Source organism: Lepisma saccharinum, chromosome 24 (assembly GCF_977018435.1).
Source record: "Lepisma saccharinum chromosome 24, izLepSacc3.1, whole genome shotgun sequence".
NCBI classification, from domain to species: Eukaryota; Metazoa; Arthropoda; class Insecta; order Zygentoma; family Lepismatidae; genus Lepisma; species Lepisma saccharinum.
The window spans coordinates 45,555,791-45,573,083 of record NC_139252.1 but is presented as its reverse complement, the minus strand read 5'-3'; the positions used below and the strand labels follow the sequence as shown (position 1 = coordinate 45,573,083).

At 39.2% G+C, this 17,293-nt stretch overlaps 1 protein-coding gene across 1 annotated transcript in view; it reads right to left on the bottom strand.

Moving 5' to 3' along the window:
• The window catches only part of LOC145978174 (uncharacterized), a 49,477-nt gene that overhangs the window by 30,176 nt on the left and 2,008 nt on the right, over positions 1-17,293 (bottom strand). The window contains exons 2-4 of the mRNA XM_083110614.1: positions 7,075-7,177; positions 4,929-5,113; positions 841-1,978 (exon numbers count right to left, since the gene is read on the bottom strand). Of these exons, the coding sequence (XP_082966740.1) occupies positions 841-1,978; positions 4,929-5,113; positions 7,075-7,171 (1,420 nt within the window). The 5' untranslated portion in view covers positions 7,172-7,177. The remainder of the gene's footprint in view (positions 1-840; positions 1,979-4,928; positions 5,114-7,074; positions 7,178-17,293) is intronic.

Sequence of the window (17,293 nt, the reverse complement as noted above, 5' to 3'; positions counted from 1 at the left end):
ATTTCACACATATAATTTAATTTCAGCCACAATAATATGTGTTAATTATTGCACGAACATGATAAATTCAAATGTAAGCAATGTTCTTTGAGGGAACAACACTATTATTGGAGAAAATGTGCCTTGTTTACCCCCCTGGAAAAAATACCTTCTTGCCCCTCCCTGAAAATAATTCTGCGGACGTCCATGGAAAGAGCATGTTCGACATTAGGCCAGAAGGTTTATGTGATACAGCTACCACCAAGAAATGGTTTGTCGCCTGCAGGCCAATGTTGTCTCGTGCAAACATGGTGACTGGCCATGCTGTTGCACTAGTAACTAGAAAATGAAAGCAAATAATATCAATGTGCTATCCACTTTAAACTGTAGGTCAAATCCCAATTATCCTTTCTGTGCATAAAGTAGACTTAAAAACTTAAAACTCAAACTCTTTCCCTCGTTGTGAATGTGATAACCAAGTATTCAACATCCGGTTGGCAGAGAACAAAGCACGTGCTACGTCCAGCCCTTCTCTTAATGGTTGCAAACACTCACGTGATGGCTGCCAAGCCAAGGTCTTCCAGCAGATGACGACTACCGACTGGTGGGAGCGGTACTAGGATAAACTATCTGAGGCATAGCTTTTGGGGAGAAATTGATTCTGAGGAATGTGCATTTAGATCAAAAAGCTTTGCACACGCAGAAGGAAAGAAATTTGTACAACCACACATAGCATATGCGGGTAAAATTGTAGCGCACTAAATTCCTCAATTTTGTTGTAGGCAGTGGATGTTCAACATTTGAAACAGAAACGACAAGGAATCAGAAGAGATTCAGCACTCAATACATAAGGAAACATACCTGGTGTTGGTGGCTGGATATTCACAGTTGGTGGAGCTCTCTGGACAGGTGACCTCCTAGTACCAGTCATTCTTGCGGGGGTAGGAGGCTCATCCCTTTGTGGTGGTCTCATTCGTGGAGGAGTGGTGCTGCCTATTTGTAGTGGAGGGGGCGGAAGACCTTCATACTCGACCTCTGCTTGATTTGCCGTCGGTGGCCTTTGAGTATCATCTCTTCTTCGAGGCCTTGCAGCACCTCTATCCAAAGCTGGCGGAGGAATTGGGAAACCAATTCCAATGGTACCAGTCATTCTCGCGGGGGTAGGAGGCTCATCCCTTTGTGGTCTCATTCGTGGAGGAGTGGTGCTGCCTATTTGTAGTGGAGGGGGCGGAAGACCTTCATACTCGACCTCTGCTTGACTTGCCGTCGGTGGCCTTCGAGTATCGTCTCTTCTTCGATGCCTTGCAGCGCCTCTATCCAAAGATGGTGGGCGGTTTGGGAGACCAAGCTCGATGGTACCAGTCATTCTTGCGGGGGTAGGAGGCTCATCCCTTTGTTGTGGTCTCAATCGTGAAGGAGTGGTGCTGTCCATTTGTAGTGGACGGGGCGGAAGACCTTCATACTCGACTTCTGCTTGACTTGCCGTCGGTGGCCTTCGAGTATCGTATCTTCTTCGACGCCTTGCAGCGCCTCGATCCAAAGATGGAAGAGGAACTGGGAGACTAAGCTCGACGGATGGTCGCCTGGGCCTTTTAGAAGGTATTATGCGTCGAGGTGGTATTGCACTGCGGCCTAAAGATAATGGAGACGCTGGAAGACCATACTGGACTGCTGGATGTCTTCGCAGAGGGGTTTCTCTTCGATGCTCCGATTCGGGTGAGTTGAAAAATGACAGAGGCGACGAAGGGCCATTGGATCCTGATCGTCGTGGTCTTTTGCTCCTGCCGGTCGTCTTCTCTTCTATCTTCCGTGCAATGGACTCTTGCACCACAGCTCGGGTCGTCTTGTTCTGCGCCTGGGCCACTCGTCTGTCGGCGTCCGCTTTGTTTAGCACCGCTCTCTCTGCGGCGCGGTGAGCTTCTGCTACATCCAAGATTGCTCGTGCAGAGTCGTCCAAAGCACGCTGGAGCTCGTTCATGCTGTTCTCCACATCGGCCGCCTGAAACGCACAATAAAAACGATAATAAGATTTCATATTGAAAGACACACACGTTCACCTATATCCTACTCTGTCCCTGGAGTGGAGCAGGCGAACAAAAAACAAGTCTCTGCGCAGTGGTGATTCGAAAGAGCTCGACCAATGTACACGTGAGAGGGAAGCGACTGCAGCTACCAGCTGTTTGCAGCAGAGCGCACTGTTTCGCTCCGCCCATTTGCTTTCTCCCTTCTAAACCGTTATGCGCGGCGTTGCTGCACAGTTTCTTGGAACAGACTGTACTGGCATTAAAGTGGTTAGAACGCTACTTTTTAAAATTAGTTCTTCCAGATACAGCTACTCTTCCTTAAAATGTAGCTTCGCACCAGCTACTTTTACCAAAAGGTAGCTTTGCTACAACTACTTCTGTCCGCTATTCGCTACTTCGCAATTTTTGCATGAAAATTAAACAATCATACGTATCTTTAAAGAAAGTCCTTAGCAGTTGTACTTACTAGTTCACAGATTCAGTTATTTGTGATCGATATACAGAAGGTTGTTTCACGTTGATGGTAACGATTTCGGTCACCAGGGAGCAGCACGTAGGCCCAGCACAGAGCAGCCAGAGCCAGTAGGACGAAAGTACTGTGTGTTGACTTGCAAAAACGATGGTTGGTGTGTGAGTGAGTGTTTATATGGCACCAAAAATTCCACTCTTTTGGTAGGTGTACATCTGTGCCCTTTCCGACGTTGGTTATAGTTATAGCCAGATAATTAAACAGTGCCACATGATTGCATTCCATGTGTCAAAGAAGGGCATCAATGCAGTGTTGAATCGCCATAAAGCTTGCACCGTACCTGTTGCTGGAACCAGTCAAAGTGGGCCTCGGACATATCGGAAGCCCAAGCGTTCCTCCGATGTTGTGCAGAAAGTGAGATGCTTGGTGCGATGTGAAAACCCTGCAACGCAAAGAATGATTGCACAGGCAGTGCAATGTTTCCCTGCAACTGTAAATCGCATCATAGCCAAAGATTTACAACTTGTGCGGAAGCACAAGGCTCAAGTTCATAAGTTGCGTGCCTCACATGTCCAAGAGAGGAAAACCAACAGTCGGAAGCTCTACGAACGCCATCTGGCAGTGGACCGCTGGAAGTATGTGGTGTCCCTGGATGAAGCATGGGTGTATCTGTCGGGATGTGGTAGAAAATGGCCATCTACTATCATCCACGTGGTGCAAGAGGTCGATCTAAGTGGGTACATGAATGTGCTGAAAGTTTTCCATGCGGGTTCATGGTTGTTGGTGGTTACTGCAATAACGGCAAACTTCCACTGCGCAGAGTGGAAAAAGAGGCTAAAATAAATGCAGCCTATTACCAGACGAATATTTTGGAGCCACTTTACAGACATGATATTCCTACTCTCTATGGCAGCTACACATTTCGTGTTGTCATCCACCAGGACAAGGCTTCCAGTCATAGGCCAAAGTCCACGCAGGCATACATGGATCGGATGGCACGTGAAACGGGCATCATGAAATCCCCTTTACAGACATCCCTGTGAAATCCCCCGATGCCTCTTCCATGGATTTTTGTGGGTTTCCGTTGTTGAAACGAGCCTTGGGAAGCAGACGGCCCCGCACAATTGAGGGTCTTTGGAAAGCTTGTCAGGAGGAATATGATCGTTTGGACCAATGTGTTCTTCAACGCAGTCTCCTCCAATGGAAACTCCGCTGCAGGGCCATTTCTGCAAGACAGGGGTATCACGTGGAGCACCACCGCTCGTGACGTCATGGCTTTTCTTAAGGTGAGGTGGGTTCTAACTTTGTTACCATGGACATGAAACGACCTTCTGTAATTGTTTTGATAGCTTACAATCTGTGACTTACATTTTGAGGATGATAAGTCGCCTATATATACCTAGGTAAGTGGCCTACAATTAGAATGTTAAAGGTAAAAGGTAAAAAAAAAAGGTAAAGTGTTCCCCTGTGCATAGCACCACGCCATGAAGGCGTATAGGGGGTGTGGGGGTAACGCCCCACACTTTCTTGATCCGGTCGTGAGAGGGGGTGATGTGATCAGAATCACGCCCCTGACCGCCTTTACCCCCCAGGGTTTCCCCCAGGTACCCATGTTATTCGACGCTGGGTGGGCGCCGGGGCCGCTTCCACCGTTAGAAAAGTTCCCGGATTTGAACCGGCCGGGGATCGAACCCGGAACCTTTAGCATGGTAGTCAGACGCGTTACCCATATTAATGTTTACTTGGATTATTTATATTTACATATTGACATATTTTTATTAGGAATAGTTATTCCATTTTAGTAGATAAATATTAAAGCAGTATTTTGAACGAAGAAACTGAATGCAACCGTGTCCAACAACCGAATGAGAACCAGCTAACAATGAAGGTTATTTATACTTTTTGCTAAGGAAGAAAGTATACCAACCACTTTACTTAGTTACATGCCAACATTTCTTCAATTTCCCTTCTACTGATTAAAAAATTATCATATACATAATTTGCCTCAAGACACCGAGAAGAAATGTAGGCTATATGTGGCAATATTAATATAATAATAATAATAATAATAATAATAATAATAATGATAATAATAATAATGCGGTAGTAAAAATAATACATTTGAAACAAAATATGTTAATTTTAGTAGTTTTTAATAGTTCTTATTACTGTGTATAGGAATAATTATTTTTATTTGTATTGAAGTTTTATTTACTGCCTGACCCTCGATACAAAAAATTCTGGCGACGCCGATGCAAATTATCAAACTTTAAAATGACAGAAACTAAAGAAGGTTTACCACCACGATAATCTGCTAGACAAAGCAATATTTTTTGTTACCCTATCACAGGTTATTCAGGAAGACAAGGTAAATTTTTAAAATTACAAATGGTAAATCGAACTCTTTTACCAACACATGGGCACACCCCATCTTAAATTCACACAGAATATCTTACCAGGGCCTGCCTCATGTCCGGAAGCAGGTCGTCGTTGGGGGGCTTGTTTTTGAAAATGTCATCCAGCTTTCCGGTTCGCAGCTGCAGGGCCAACAACTTGGCCACTTGGAAGGCCCTCACCTCGTGCTCTGGCGGAATGCCCGGTTGCCTCAGGCGAACCAGCCATGCCGTCAAAATCTCCCTCTCTGGAAAGAAATATGACGTTCAGTTCTCCCTTTTATTTGCTGTAATACACTTGCACTGCACGATAAATTAAAATGAAACACAGGCCTCAACAAGTATTCCGGCAGTTTGTTTCTTTGTACAGCATATTTGCAGAAGATACAATTCAATCTACAGCTGTATCAATATACGCTGTATAAAACACACCTTATTACTAACTTCTTTGACCCTGTACCGGTATCAATATTTGCATATTAATCTTAACGCGAATCAAGTAATACGGTGTAATGGATGATATTCAGCGAACAACTTCCCCTGCAATTCATTGTGCCATATTTAGGGCAAACCGATCAGAATCTGTGTTGAAAACATGCATGGTAAGCATTGTGCGTATGGTCTTTGTCGAAGCGATTCAAGGTATGATTATCGTGATCATATGAAAAATGTGTACTTTTTACCTTTTCCGAAACCTACAGAAACCGTGAAAAATGTGTAAAGTAGTGACATTCAATTGTTCTAGCTGTAAGAAAACTTCTCATAGGCTTTCCTTAACACACGTAATTTTTATTGCCAGATTTCTTCACAAATGACATCAAGTTGAATATCGTCCATTAGTATTTCACAGAGTTGGCAAATTTTTTTAAAAGAAAAAAAACAATCTTTTTTGTTTAAAACATGTTTTAAATGTTTTAAACAAGAACAAAAAACATGTTTTAAACATATAAAACGTTTAAAACATAATACCAAGAAGACCTATTTTCTAAGAATAATGATTAATAAGGAATCAGTTAAACATTCATAGATGGACTGTGTGCATATTATAAAGTAAACGCTTGACTAACTTCTTAAAATACACATTTATGCTAGTCTTAACTCTTAAATCTCGCATGTAGGCTGTTCCAGAAGCTTCAACTAATTCCACAGTTGCCAGGTGCCACTCAGTCCACCTGGTAGCTACTTATTATGTCTTTTTAATACATTTTATCGTGAATGCAACTAAATATTGACATTAAAAACAATGTGCACATTTTTCAGTGTGTTAAGTGAGGAACAAGACGGTTTCATCTGTGTAGGATTCAATTTTTAAAATATTTTAAACACCTGTAAAAAAAAAACAGCCAAGTTTTAAACGTGACCCATAGGCATTCGTCACTGTATGTTTCTTTGTTAATTCAATGTATATTTTCAGCCACTGAACAGATTTCTATGCACAATAAATAGAATGGCACACATTTAATGAAAAGGCATAGTTGCAAAACACACAAATAACCATAAACTATCAAACATCAAGTATCAAACTGTGTTTTAAACAAGTCTGAAAAATGTTTAAAACACTTTGTTTTAAACGTTTTAAACATTCGTGAAAGAAACAAAGCCAGGTGTTTTAAACGTTTGAAACATGTTGTTTAAAACACTTTTGTTTTCAACCTGCCAACCCTGGTATTTCATGTCTTGAAAGCTTGGATGGATGCTTTCGGCATTTACGACCAAAAATACGAGTGAAGAAAGCGATTTGAAGAAATAAATAAAATGTAAGAATATATAATTATGGCGAATGGATTGCTTCATATTCAAGTTTGAGTTTTCCATCAGTGTAAGCCTAGTGCAATGATGGACATTCCTTTAAAAATTGTGTTCATTTTGGTTTTCCGTTCCTGATTCCGTGTTTCCTTGCCTTCAATTGATGACTGGATCGTTAATATATTTCTATCATAGCTACTAACCTAGCAATAAAAATATGCTGCATCAGATAAAATCATCAACAAATTAATATAGTTTCATTCAGAATTTCTAAGTAAATCAATTACAAAAATGATAAAGCTTGAGATATCAAGTAGGAAAGGAGCTACTTCTAGAAGTCACATGGTTTTGTTCTTACAGTGGATAGAGAATAGGCTGTATAAGATTCTAGAGCTTTTCGTTTCAATCCTAAGGTGTGCATGCATATTATATTGTACAAGCTACAGAATTAAGGAGGACTCACTATTCCCGTCTGCTGTTTCTTCTGCGAACTTCTGGATGAACTCAATGGAATTCGTGAACTCCTGTCTCATGGTCATGGCCTCCATATTCATCGCCATCTTTGTCTGGAATGAACTGGTCCCTATTAGGCTACTTGAAAACAACAATTTGAGTAGTGTGTTTTGTGGTACAACCAGGACCGGAAAGTATGAACCCCCCTCTGGCAGATTTGTCTACACTTAAAACTTGCTCAACATGCCCATATGAGCTTTCGTCATTACGAGTAAACAACGGATTGGCCCAACCTATACTTCTAATAACCTTGGGTGAATGCGCCCCTGAAATTATGTTGTTGTTTTTTTCTGTCACACAAGAATCCTGCCTGATGGAAAAAATCTAAAAATATATTCACCATGAAAAATACTTCTAGATTCAATTAATTTTGTTCTTGTGAAATAAACAAGTTCATTTTTGTAGACCAGTGTTATCAAACGTTGCTCCTTTACCTCCTTAGCTTAGTCGCGACAATATTGATTAACCGCGATTAGATTAAAAAGAACACAATAACCTGTCCTGGAACACAACCCAGAATCTTAGATGAGATCGTCACATATAGTTGTATATTTGGTTCAAGAAATCGGAGTGAAGGGGATTTAGAGTTAATTTCTTGTGTCACAGAGCCTTTGACAATTGAAAAACAATTTCTTAGCTCATTATGAGAGACGATCGTTTTTCTTGAATTACTCCCCCCCCCCATAAAATCACGAATTAAGAGTAGATCCACCTGTCAATTATATAGATAACATGAACAGAAGTATTCCTTAAACTGCAACCACCTGATGGAACACACTAATAAAATTTAAACTGAGAAGCTCTCGTCTGGACATGTTAGTCACTCGTATCACTCAATCACTTTCTATTTATGTGCACATATTTCTAAAAAATTAGAACTTATTTTAAAATTTGTTACACATTTGGTGCATATCTCTGCCAATAAGCAAATAGGAAGTACCCCAAATTAGTAGTGTGTTTTGTGGTACAACCAGGACCGGAAAGTATGAACCCCCCTCTGGCAGATTTGTCTACACTTAAAACTTGCTCAACATGCCCATATGAGCTTTTTGCTCAAGTGTGGAACCCCGTCTAATCCAAGATTTTTGTAAAAATGCCCTCGGGAATTTCCTGAGAAAGTATGACCCCCCTCAGATTGATTTGCCTACACTTATAAAAGGCACTTCTGTGAGATTGTTGTCCATAAACCTGTCAAAAATATGCCCCTCTTGATATTTTTTTTGGCCACACCTAAAACTACGCCAAACGTATTAACACACCCACACACACACACACACACACACATACACACATATTTACTTCCGGTCCACTTCTGGCTTATTTCTGGCCATTTCTGCCCACTTCCGGTCCACTTCCGGTATAGTTTCGGCCATTTCGACCCATTTCTGCCCACTTCCGGTCCACTTCCGGTATATTTTCGGCCATTTCTGCCCACTTCCGGTCTATTTTCGGCTATTTCTACCCATTTCTGCCCACTTCCGGTCTATTTTCGGCTATTTCTACCCATTTCTGCCCACTTCCGGTCTATTTTCGGCTATTTCTACCCATTTCTGCCCACTTCCGGTCCACTTCCGGTCCACTTGTGGCCTATTTCTGGTTTATTTCTATTGCATCATGTTTTGCAACAAATTATTACCTAATATTATGCATTAGGCATGTGTTGTTTTCTGATTAATTGGTTATGACATAATGTGATGATGTGGTGTTTTCTGATTGGTTTAAATAAGCAGGGTTTCTATTGGCTCTATAAATCTATATAAGCCAGAGCACAGTGCAGATTCTTCACCATTGCTGGATCGGCAGTGGAACCCACATCGCGGGGGATAGAACCTGAACAGGCTCCACCAAAGTATAGGAGACTTGAAGCATATAATTTGGCGGAATAACCCAAGTAAGGTCATAGAAACAATATACACTGATACAATAAAAGCCAATTTTTGGCAGGGGGGCCAAAGTGGTTCCTAAATACAAAATAATTAATATCTCAAGAACTAATTGACATAGAGCTATGCAGTTTTTTTTATGTCTGCACTGAACCCAACTGATATTTTTTATTAAGCATAGAATTTTGATTTGATTCCCAAGAAATTTTATATAAATACCAAAGCCAAAAAATATTAACACACATACACACACACACACACACACACTAAATATACAAAACACACTGCTGAACCCAACTGATATTTTTTTATTAAGCATAGAATTTTGATTTGAACCCCAAGAAATTTTATATAATAAACATAACAAAATTCTAATATTTATTTTTGTTTAACAGGAACAACAAGTTCTGAGCACATAAGCAGTTTCTGAGGAATACAAGGCAGCAGCAGCAGCAAGCAAATAACTTATAGAAGGCAGTGTGTATCATATCTAATTGCATGGATAATCTTGACACAGGATTTTTTGAGAGAAGATGTATTTCAAAATACATAAAATCTAAGTCACTTGTTGATGATTTAAAGCTTAGATTCTGTGGCCTGTCCGAGTATGACCTGTTTGCTGTGCAGAATGAAACTGAAATGCAGTGGGTGCTTGCCAGTGACAGGCCATTCCAATGCCTGTATCTCAACTTTATCAGTGAGTTTGAAAGGCTTGTATACAACAAGTACAAGAGAATTGTTGGATTGTTTGTTAATTTTTATACAGACAGGTGCCATTATAATTTAAGGTTGAAATTGTTTGACAATTATTGGTTCAACAATTGCTATGAGCATTGTTTTGAGTATAGGATGGCCATGATTGCATCTCAGAGTTTAAATTGGAGACATTATAAATATTCAAATAAAATTATTAACAAGATATCTAAATATAAGAAGATTGAATTTGTTACAACTGATAATGGGAATTTGTACAGTGGTGAAGATTTCAATCCAGAGTTTGTATCAAATTCCAACTATATATATTTGAATGAGCTTGTCATGTATTTTATAAGGCAAAAATTTAGAGATTGCACTTATGATTGTATTGTTGAGGCACTGGGGCAGAATAATTTGCATGATATATGCAATTGTGGGAGAGTTTTGTCCAGCCTCTCAGTGTGATTTCAGGCACAGGAATTTGGCAGTTGGGAATCAATCCGCAGCAGGCAGCCCTGATTATTTCAGCAGAGACAGCAATCAAGGTAAATAAATATTTGCTGCAAGTGTAATTTAATTCTCTTCTCATCAGTGTAACACATTTCCTGTTTTATGCAGTTCCAAATCCCTGCCCCATCAGTGCTGTAGAAATATCAGCCAGGCTCGGGTCTGTATGCAGGAAGAGGCAAGACATTTGTTTGAAATCTGTTTTGAAGCCTGTACCTAATCACAGCACAGCTCTGTCAGAGATAGGGACAATGAGTAATATCTGTAATTAATAATTCAGTAATTATTTCTAACAAGTTTAATTTTCAATAGGCTCTTCTCATCAGTGTAACACATTTCCTGTCTTATGCAGTTCCAAATCCCTGCATAGCAGTGCTGTAGCCAGGCTCGGGTCTGTATGTAGGAAGAGCCATAGTTGAAATCTGCTTGGGTATAATTTTTTGAAGCCTGTACCTCATCACAGCATAGCTCTGTCAGAGGATAGGGATATTGAGTATAAAATCTGTAATCAATAAGTCAGTAATCAATTCTAACAAGTTTAATTTTTAATAGGATCTTCTCATCAGTGTAACAAATTTCCTGTCTTGTTTCACATGCAGTTCCAAATCCCTGCCCCATCAGTGCTGTAGAAATATGAGCCAGGCTCTGGTCTGTCTGTAGGAAGAGGCAAGACATTTGTTTGAAATCTGCTTGGGTATAATTTTCTGAAGCCTGTACCTAATCACAGCACAGCTCTGTCAGAGATAGGGACATTGAGTATAAAATCTGTAATCAATATTGTCAGTAATCAATTCTAACAAGTTTAATTCTCTTCTCATCAGTGTAACAAATTTCTTGTCTTGTTTCACATGCAAATCCCTGTTCATCAGTGCTGCAGCCAGGCTTGGGTCTGTATGAAATCTGCTTGGGTATAATTTTCTGAAGCCTGTACCCATCACAGCATAGCTCTGTCAGAGATAGGGACATTGAGTAATAATTAATAATTATTCTTGTCAGTAATCAATTCTAACAAGTTTAATTTTTAATAGGTTCTTCTCATCAGTGTAACAAATTTCCTGTCTCGTGCAGTTCCAAATCCCTACCCATCATCAGTGCTGTAGAAATATCAGCCAGGCTCGGGTCTGTATGCGGGAAGAGGCAAGATATTTGTTTGAAATCTGCTTGGGTATAATTTTCTGAAGCCTGTACCTAATCACAGCACAGCTCTGTCAGAGTGTAACAAATTTCCTGTCTTGTTTCACATGCAGTTCCAAATCCCTGCCCAGCAGTGCTGCAGCCAGGCTCGGGTCTGTATGCAGGAACAGGTAAGATATTTGTTTGGGTATAATTTTTGAAGCCTGTACTTAATAACAGCATCACAGCATAGCTCTGATATTTCTACAGCACGGATGGGCAGGGATTTGGAATTGCATATAAAACAAGACAGATGTCCCTATTTCTGACAGAGCTGTGCTGTGATTAGGTACAGGTTTCAGAAAATTATACCCAAGCAGATATTTTGCCTCTTCTTACATATAGACCCGAGCCTGGCTGAGCACTGATGGGCAGGGATTTGGAATTGCATAAGACAGGAAATTTGTTACACTGATGAGAAGAATTAAATTTGTTAGAATTGATTACTGACAAGAATAATTATTAATTGTTGATTATTCAATGTCCTTATTTCTGACAGAGCAATGCTGTGATGAGGTACAGGCTTCAAAAAATTAAACCCAAGCAGATTTCAAACAAATATCTTGCCTCTTCCTACATACAGACCCGAGCCTGGCTGCAGCACTGATCAGTAGGGATTTGGAACATGTGCATGTGAAACAAGACAGGAAATTTGTTTTATTAGAATTGATTACTGACAAGAATAATTATTATTGATTACAGATATGTTTTCAGGTTTGAATAGTGATGGCAATGTTTCAGAGAGAAACAAGATTGTAACAAGAGAGCCTGAAAAATACAGAAACATAAAATTCAATAAAACATCTCATACATCCAGATTGTTGCAGGTTGTCATATTTTATAGAGGTTTGTTCTGAATATTTTATTGATTTATGAAGAAGCACAGCAACATGTTAGATGGGGCAGGTTTTGCAGTAATAATACAATGTCCCTATCCTCTGATAGAGCAATGCTGTGATGAGGTACAGGCTTCAAAAAATTATACCCAAGCTGATTTCAAACAAATATCTTGCCTCTTCCTGCACACAGACCCGAGCCTGGCTGATATTTCTACAGCACTGATGGGCATTTGGAATTGTATGTAAAATAAGACAGGAAGAGCTTATTAAAAATTAAATTTTTAGAATTGATTACTGACAAGAATAAGTATTAATTGTTGATTACAGATATTACTCAATGTTCTTATCTCTGACAGAGCTATGCTGTGCTTCTGTTATTAGGTACAGGCTTCAGAAAATTATACCCAAGCAGATTTCAAACAAATATCTTGCCTGTTCCTACACACAGACCCCGAGCCTGGCTGATATTTCTACAGCACTGATGAGCAGAGATGGAACTGTATGTAAAACAAGACAGGAGAAGAGCCTATTGAAAATTAAATGTTAGAATTGATTAGATTACAGATATGTTTTCAAGTTTATTTTTTTTGCATCGATTATGAAGTTGTTAACATAGAACATGTGGCAGATATTATTATAGTGATGGCAATGTTGAAGAGAGAAACAAGATTGTAACAAGAGAGCCTGAAAAATACAGAAAATAAAACATCTCATACATCCAGATTGTTGCAGGTTGTCATATCTTATAGAGGTTTGTTCTGAATATTTTATTGATTATGAAGAAACACAGCAATGTTAGATGGGGCAGGTTTTAAAATATAGTGCAGTAATAATTTTATATTCAATGTCCCTATTTCTGACAGAGCTATGTTGTGATGAGGTACAGGTTTCAAAAAATTATACCCAAGCAGATTTCAATTACAAATTGGTTGCAGCACTGATGGGCAGGGATTTGGAATTGCATGTGAAACAAGACAGGACATTGATGTGAAGAACCTATTAAAAATTAAATAATAGCATTGATTATTGACAAGAATAATTATTAATTATTGATTACAGATATGTTTTCAGGTTTGAAGTTGTTAGCATAGAACATGTGGAATTATAGTGATGGCAATGTTGGAGAGAGAAACAAGATTGTAATAAAAGAGCCTGAAAAATACAGAAAATAAAACATCTCATACATCCAAATTATTGCAGGTTGTCATATCTTATAGAGGTTTGTTCTGAATATTTTATTGATTATGATTAATGTATTGAAGAAATACAGCAACATGTTAGATGGGGCAGGTGCAGTAATAATACATACTCAATGTCCCTATTTCTGACAGAGCTATGTTGTGATGGGTACAGGCTTCAAAAAATTATGCCCAAGCAGATATCTTGCCTGTTCTTACACACAGATCCGAGCCTGGAAGATATTTCTACAGCATTGATGGGCAGGGATATGGAATTGCATGTGAAACAAGACAGGAGAAGAGCTTATTAAAAATTAAATTTGTTAGAATTGATTATTGACAAGAATAATTATTAATTATTGATTACAGATATTATTCAATGTCCCTATCTCTGACAGAGCTGTGCTGTGATGGGTACAGGCTTCAGAAAATTATACCCAAGCAGATTTCACAAATATCATGCCTGTTCCTGCATACAGACCCGAGCCTTGCTGCAGCACTGCTGGGCAGGGATTTGGAACTGCATGTGAAACAAGACAGGAAATTTGTTACACTCTGACAGAGCTGTGCTGTGATTAGGTACAGGCTTCAGAAAATTATACCCAAGCAGATTTCAAACAAATATCTTGCCTCTTCCCGCATACAGACCCGAGCCTGGCTGATATTTCTACAGCACTGATGATGGGTAGGGATTTGGAACTGCACGAGACAGGAAATTTGTTACACTGATGAGAAGAACCTATTAAAAATTAAACTTGTTAGAATTGATTACTGACAAGAATAATTATTAATTATTACTCAATGTCCCTATCTCTGACAGAGCTATGCTGTGATGGGTACAGGCTTCAGAAAATTATACCCAAGCAGATTTCATACAGACCCAAGCCTGGCTGCAGCACTGATGAACAGGGATTTGCATGTGAAACAAGACAAGAAATTTGTTACACTGATGAGAAGAGAATTAAACTTGTTAGAATTGATTACTGACAATATTGATTACAGATTTTATACTCAATGTCCCTATCGCTGACAGAGCTGTGCTGTGATTAGGTACAGGCTTCAGAAAATTATACCCAAGCAGATTTCAAACAAATGTCTTGCCTCTTCCTACAGACAGACCCGAGCCTGGCTCATATTTCTACAGCACTGATGGGGCAGGGATTTGGAACTGCATGTGAAACAAGACAGGAAATTTGTTACACTGATGAGAAGATCCTATTAAAAATTAAACTTGTTAGAATTGATTACTGACTTATTGATTACAGATTTTATACTCAATATCCCTATCCTCTGACAGAGCTATGCTGTGATGAGGTACAGGCTTCAAAAAATTATACCCAAGCAGATTTCAACTATGGCTCTTCCTACATACAGACCCGAGCCTGGCTACAGCACTGCTATGCAGGGATTTGGAACTGCATAAGACAGGAAATGTGTTACACTGATGAGAAGAGCCTATTGAAAATTAAACTTGTTAGAAATAATTACTGAATTATTAATTACAGATATTACTCATTGTCCCTATCTCTGACAGAGCTGTGCTGTGATTAGGTACAGGCTTCAAAACAGATTTCAAACAAATGTCTTGCCTCTTCCTGCATACAGACCCGAGCCTGGCTGATATTTCTACAGCACTGATGGGGCAGGGATTTGGAACTGCATAAAACAGGAAATGTGTTACACTGATGAGAAGAGAATTAAATTACACTTGCAGCAAATATTTATTTACCTTGATTGCTGTCTCTGCTGAAATAATCAGGGCTGCCTGCTGCGGATTGATTCCCAACTGCCAAATTCCTGTGCCTGAAATCACACTGAGAGGCTGGACAAAACTCTCCCACAATTGCATATATCATGCAAATTATTCTGCCCCAGTGCCTCAACAATACAATCATAAGTGCAATCTCTAAATTTTTGCCTTATAAAATACATGACAAGCTCATTCAAATATATATAGTTGGAATTTGATACAAACTCTGGATTGAAATCTTCACCACTGTACAAATTCCCATTATCAGTTGTAACAAATTCAATCTTCTTATATTTAGATATCTTGTTAATAATTTTATTTGAATATTTATAATGTCTCCAATTTAAACTCTGAGATGCAATCATGGCCATCCTATACTCAAAACAATGCTCATAGCAATTGTTGAACCAATAATTGTCAAACAATTTCAACCTTAAATTATAATGGCACCTGTCTGTATAAAAATTAACAAACAATCCAACAATTCTCTTGTACTTGTTGTATACAAGCCTTTCAAACTCACTGATAAAGTTGAGATACAGGCATTGGAATGGCCTGTCACTGGCAAGCACCCACTGCATTTCAGTTTCATTCTGCACAGCAAACAGGTCATACTCGGACAGGCCACAGAATCTAAGCTTTAAATCATCAACAAGTGACTTAGATTTTATGTATTTTGAAATACATCTTCTCTCAAAAAATCCTGTGTCAAGATTATCCATGCAATTAGATATGATACACACTGCCTTCTATAAGTTATTTGCTTGCTGCTGCTGCTGCCTTGTATTCCTCAGAAACTGCTTATGTGCTCAGAACTTGTTGTTCCTGTTAAACAAAAATAAATATTAGAATTTTGTTATGTTTATTATATAAAATTTCTTGGGGTTCAAATCAAAATTCTATGCTTAATAAAAAAATATCAGTTGGGTTCAGCAGTGTGTTTTGTATATTTAGTGTGTGTGTATGTGTGTTAATATTTTTTGGCTTTGGTATTTATATAAAATTTCTTGGGAATCAAATCAAAATTCTATGCTTAATAAAAAATATCAGTTGGGTTCAGTGCAGACAAAAAAAAACTGCATAGCTCTATGTCAATTAGTTCTTGAGATATTAATTATTTTGTATTTAGGAACCACTTTGGCCCCCCTGCCAAAAATTGGCTTTTATTGTATCAGTGTATATTGTTTCTATGACCTTACTTGGGTTATTCCGCCAAATTATATGCTTCAAGTCTCCTATACTTTGGTGGAGCCTGTTCAGGTTCTATCCCCCGCAATGTGGGTTCCACTGCCGATCCAGCAATGGTGAAGAATCTGCACTGTGCTCTGGCTTATATAGATTTATAGAGCCAATAGAAACCCTGCTTATTTAAACCAATCAGAAAACACCACATCATCACATTATGTCATAACCAATTAATCAGAAAACAACACATGCCTAATGCATAATATTAGGTAATAATTTGTTGCAAAACATGATGCAATAGAAATAAACCAGAAATAGGCCACAAGTGGACCGGAAGTGGACCGGAAGTGGGCAGAAATGGGTAGAAATAGCCGAAAATAGACCGGAAGTGGGCAGAAATGGGTAGAAATAGCCGAAAATAGACCGGAAGTGGGCAGAAATGGCCGAAAATATACCGGAAGTGGACCGGAAGTGGGCAGAAATGGGTCGAAATGGCCGAAACTATACCGGAAGTGGACCGGAAGTGGGCAGAAATGGCCAGAAATAAGCCAGAAGTGGACCGGAAGTAAATATGTGTGTATGTGTGTGTGTGTGTGTGTGTGTGGGTGTGTTAATACGTTTGGCGTAGTTTTAGGTGTGGCCAAAAAAAATATCAAGAGGGGCATATTTTTGACAGGTTTATGGACAACAATCTCACAGAAGTGCCTTTTATAAGTGTAGGCAAATCAATCTGAGGGGGGTCATACTTTCTCAGGAAATTCCCGAGGGCATTTTTACAAAAATCTTGGATTAGACGGGGTTCCACACTTGAGCAAAAAGCTCATATGGGCATGTTGAGCAAGTTTTAAGTGTAGACAAATCTGCCAGAGGGGGGTTCATACTTTCCGGTCCTGGTTGTACCACAAAACACACTACTAATTTGGGGTACTTCCTATTTGCTTATTGGCAGAGATATGCA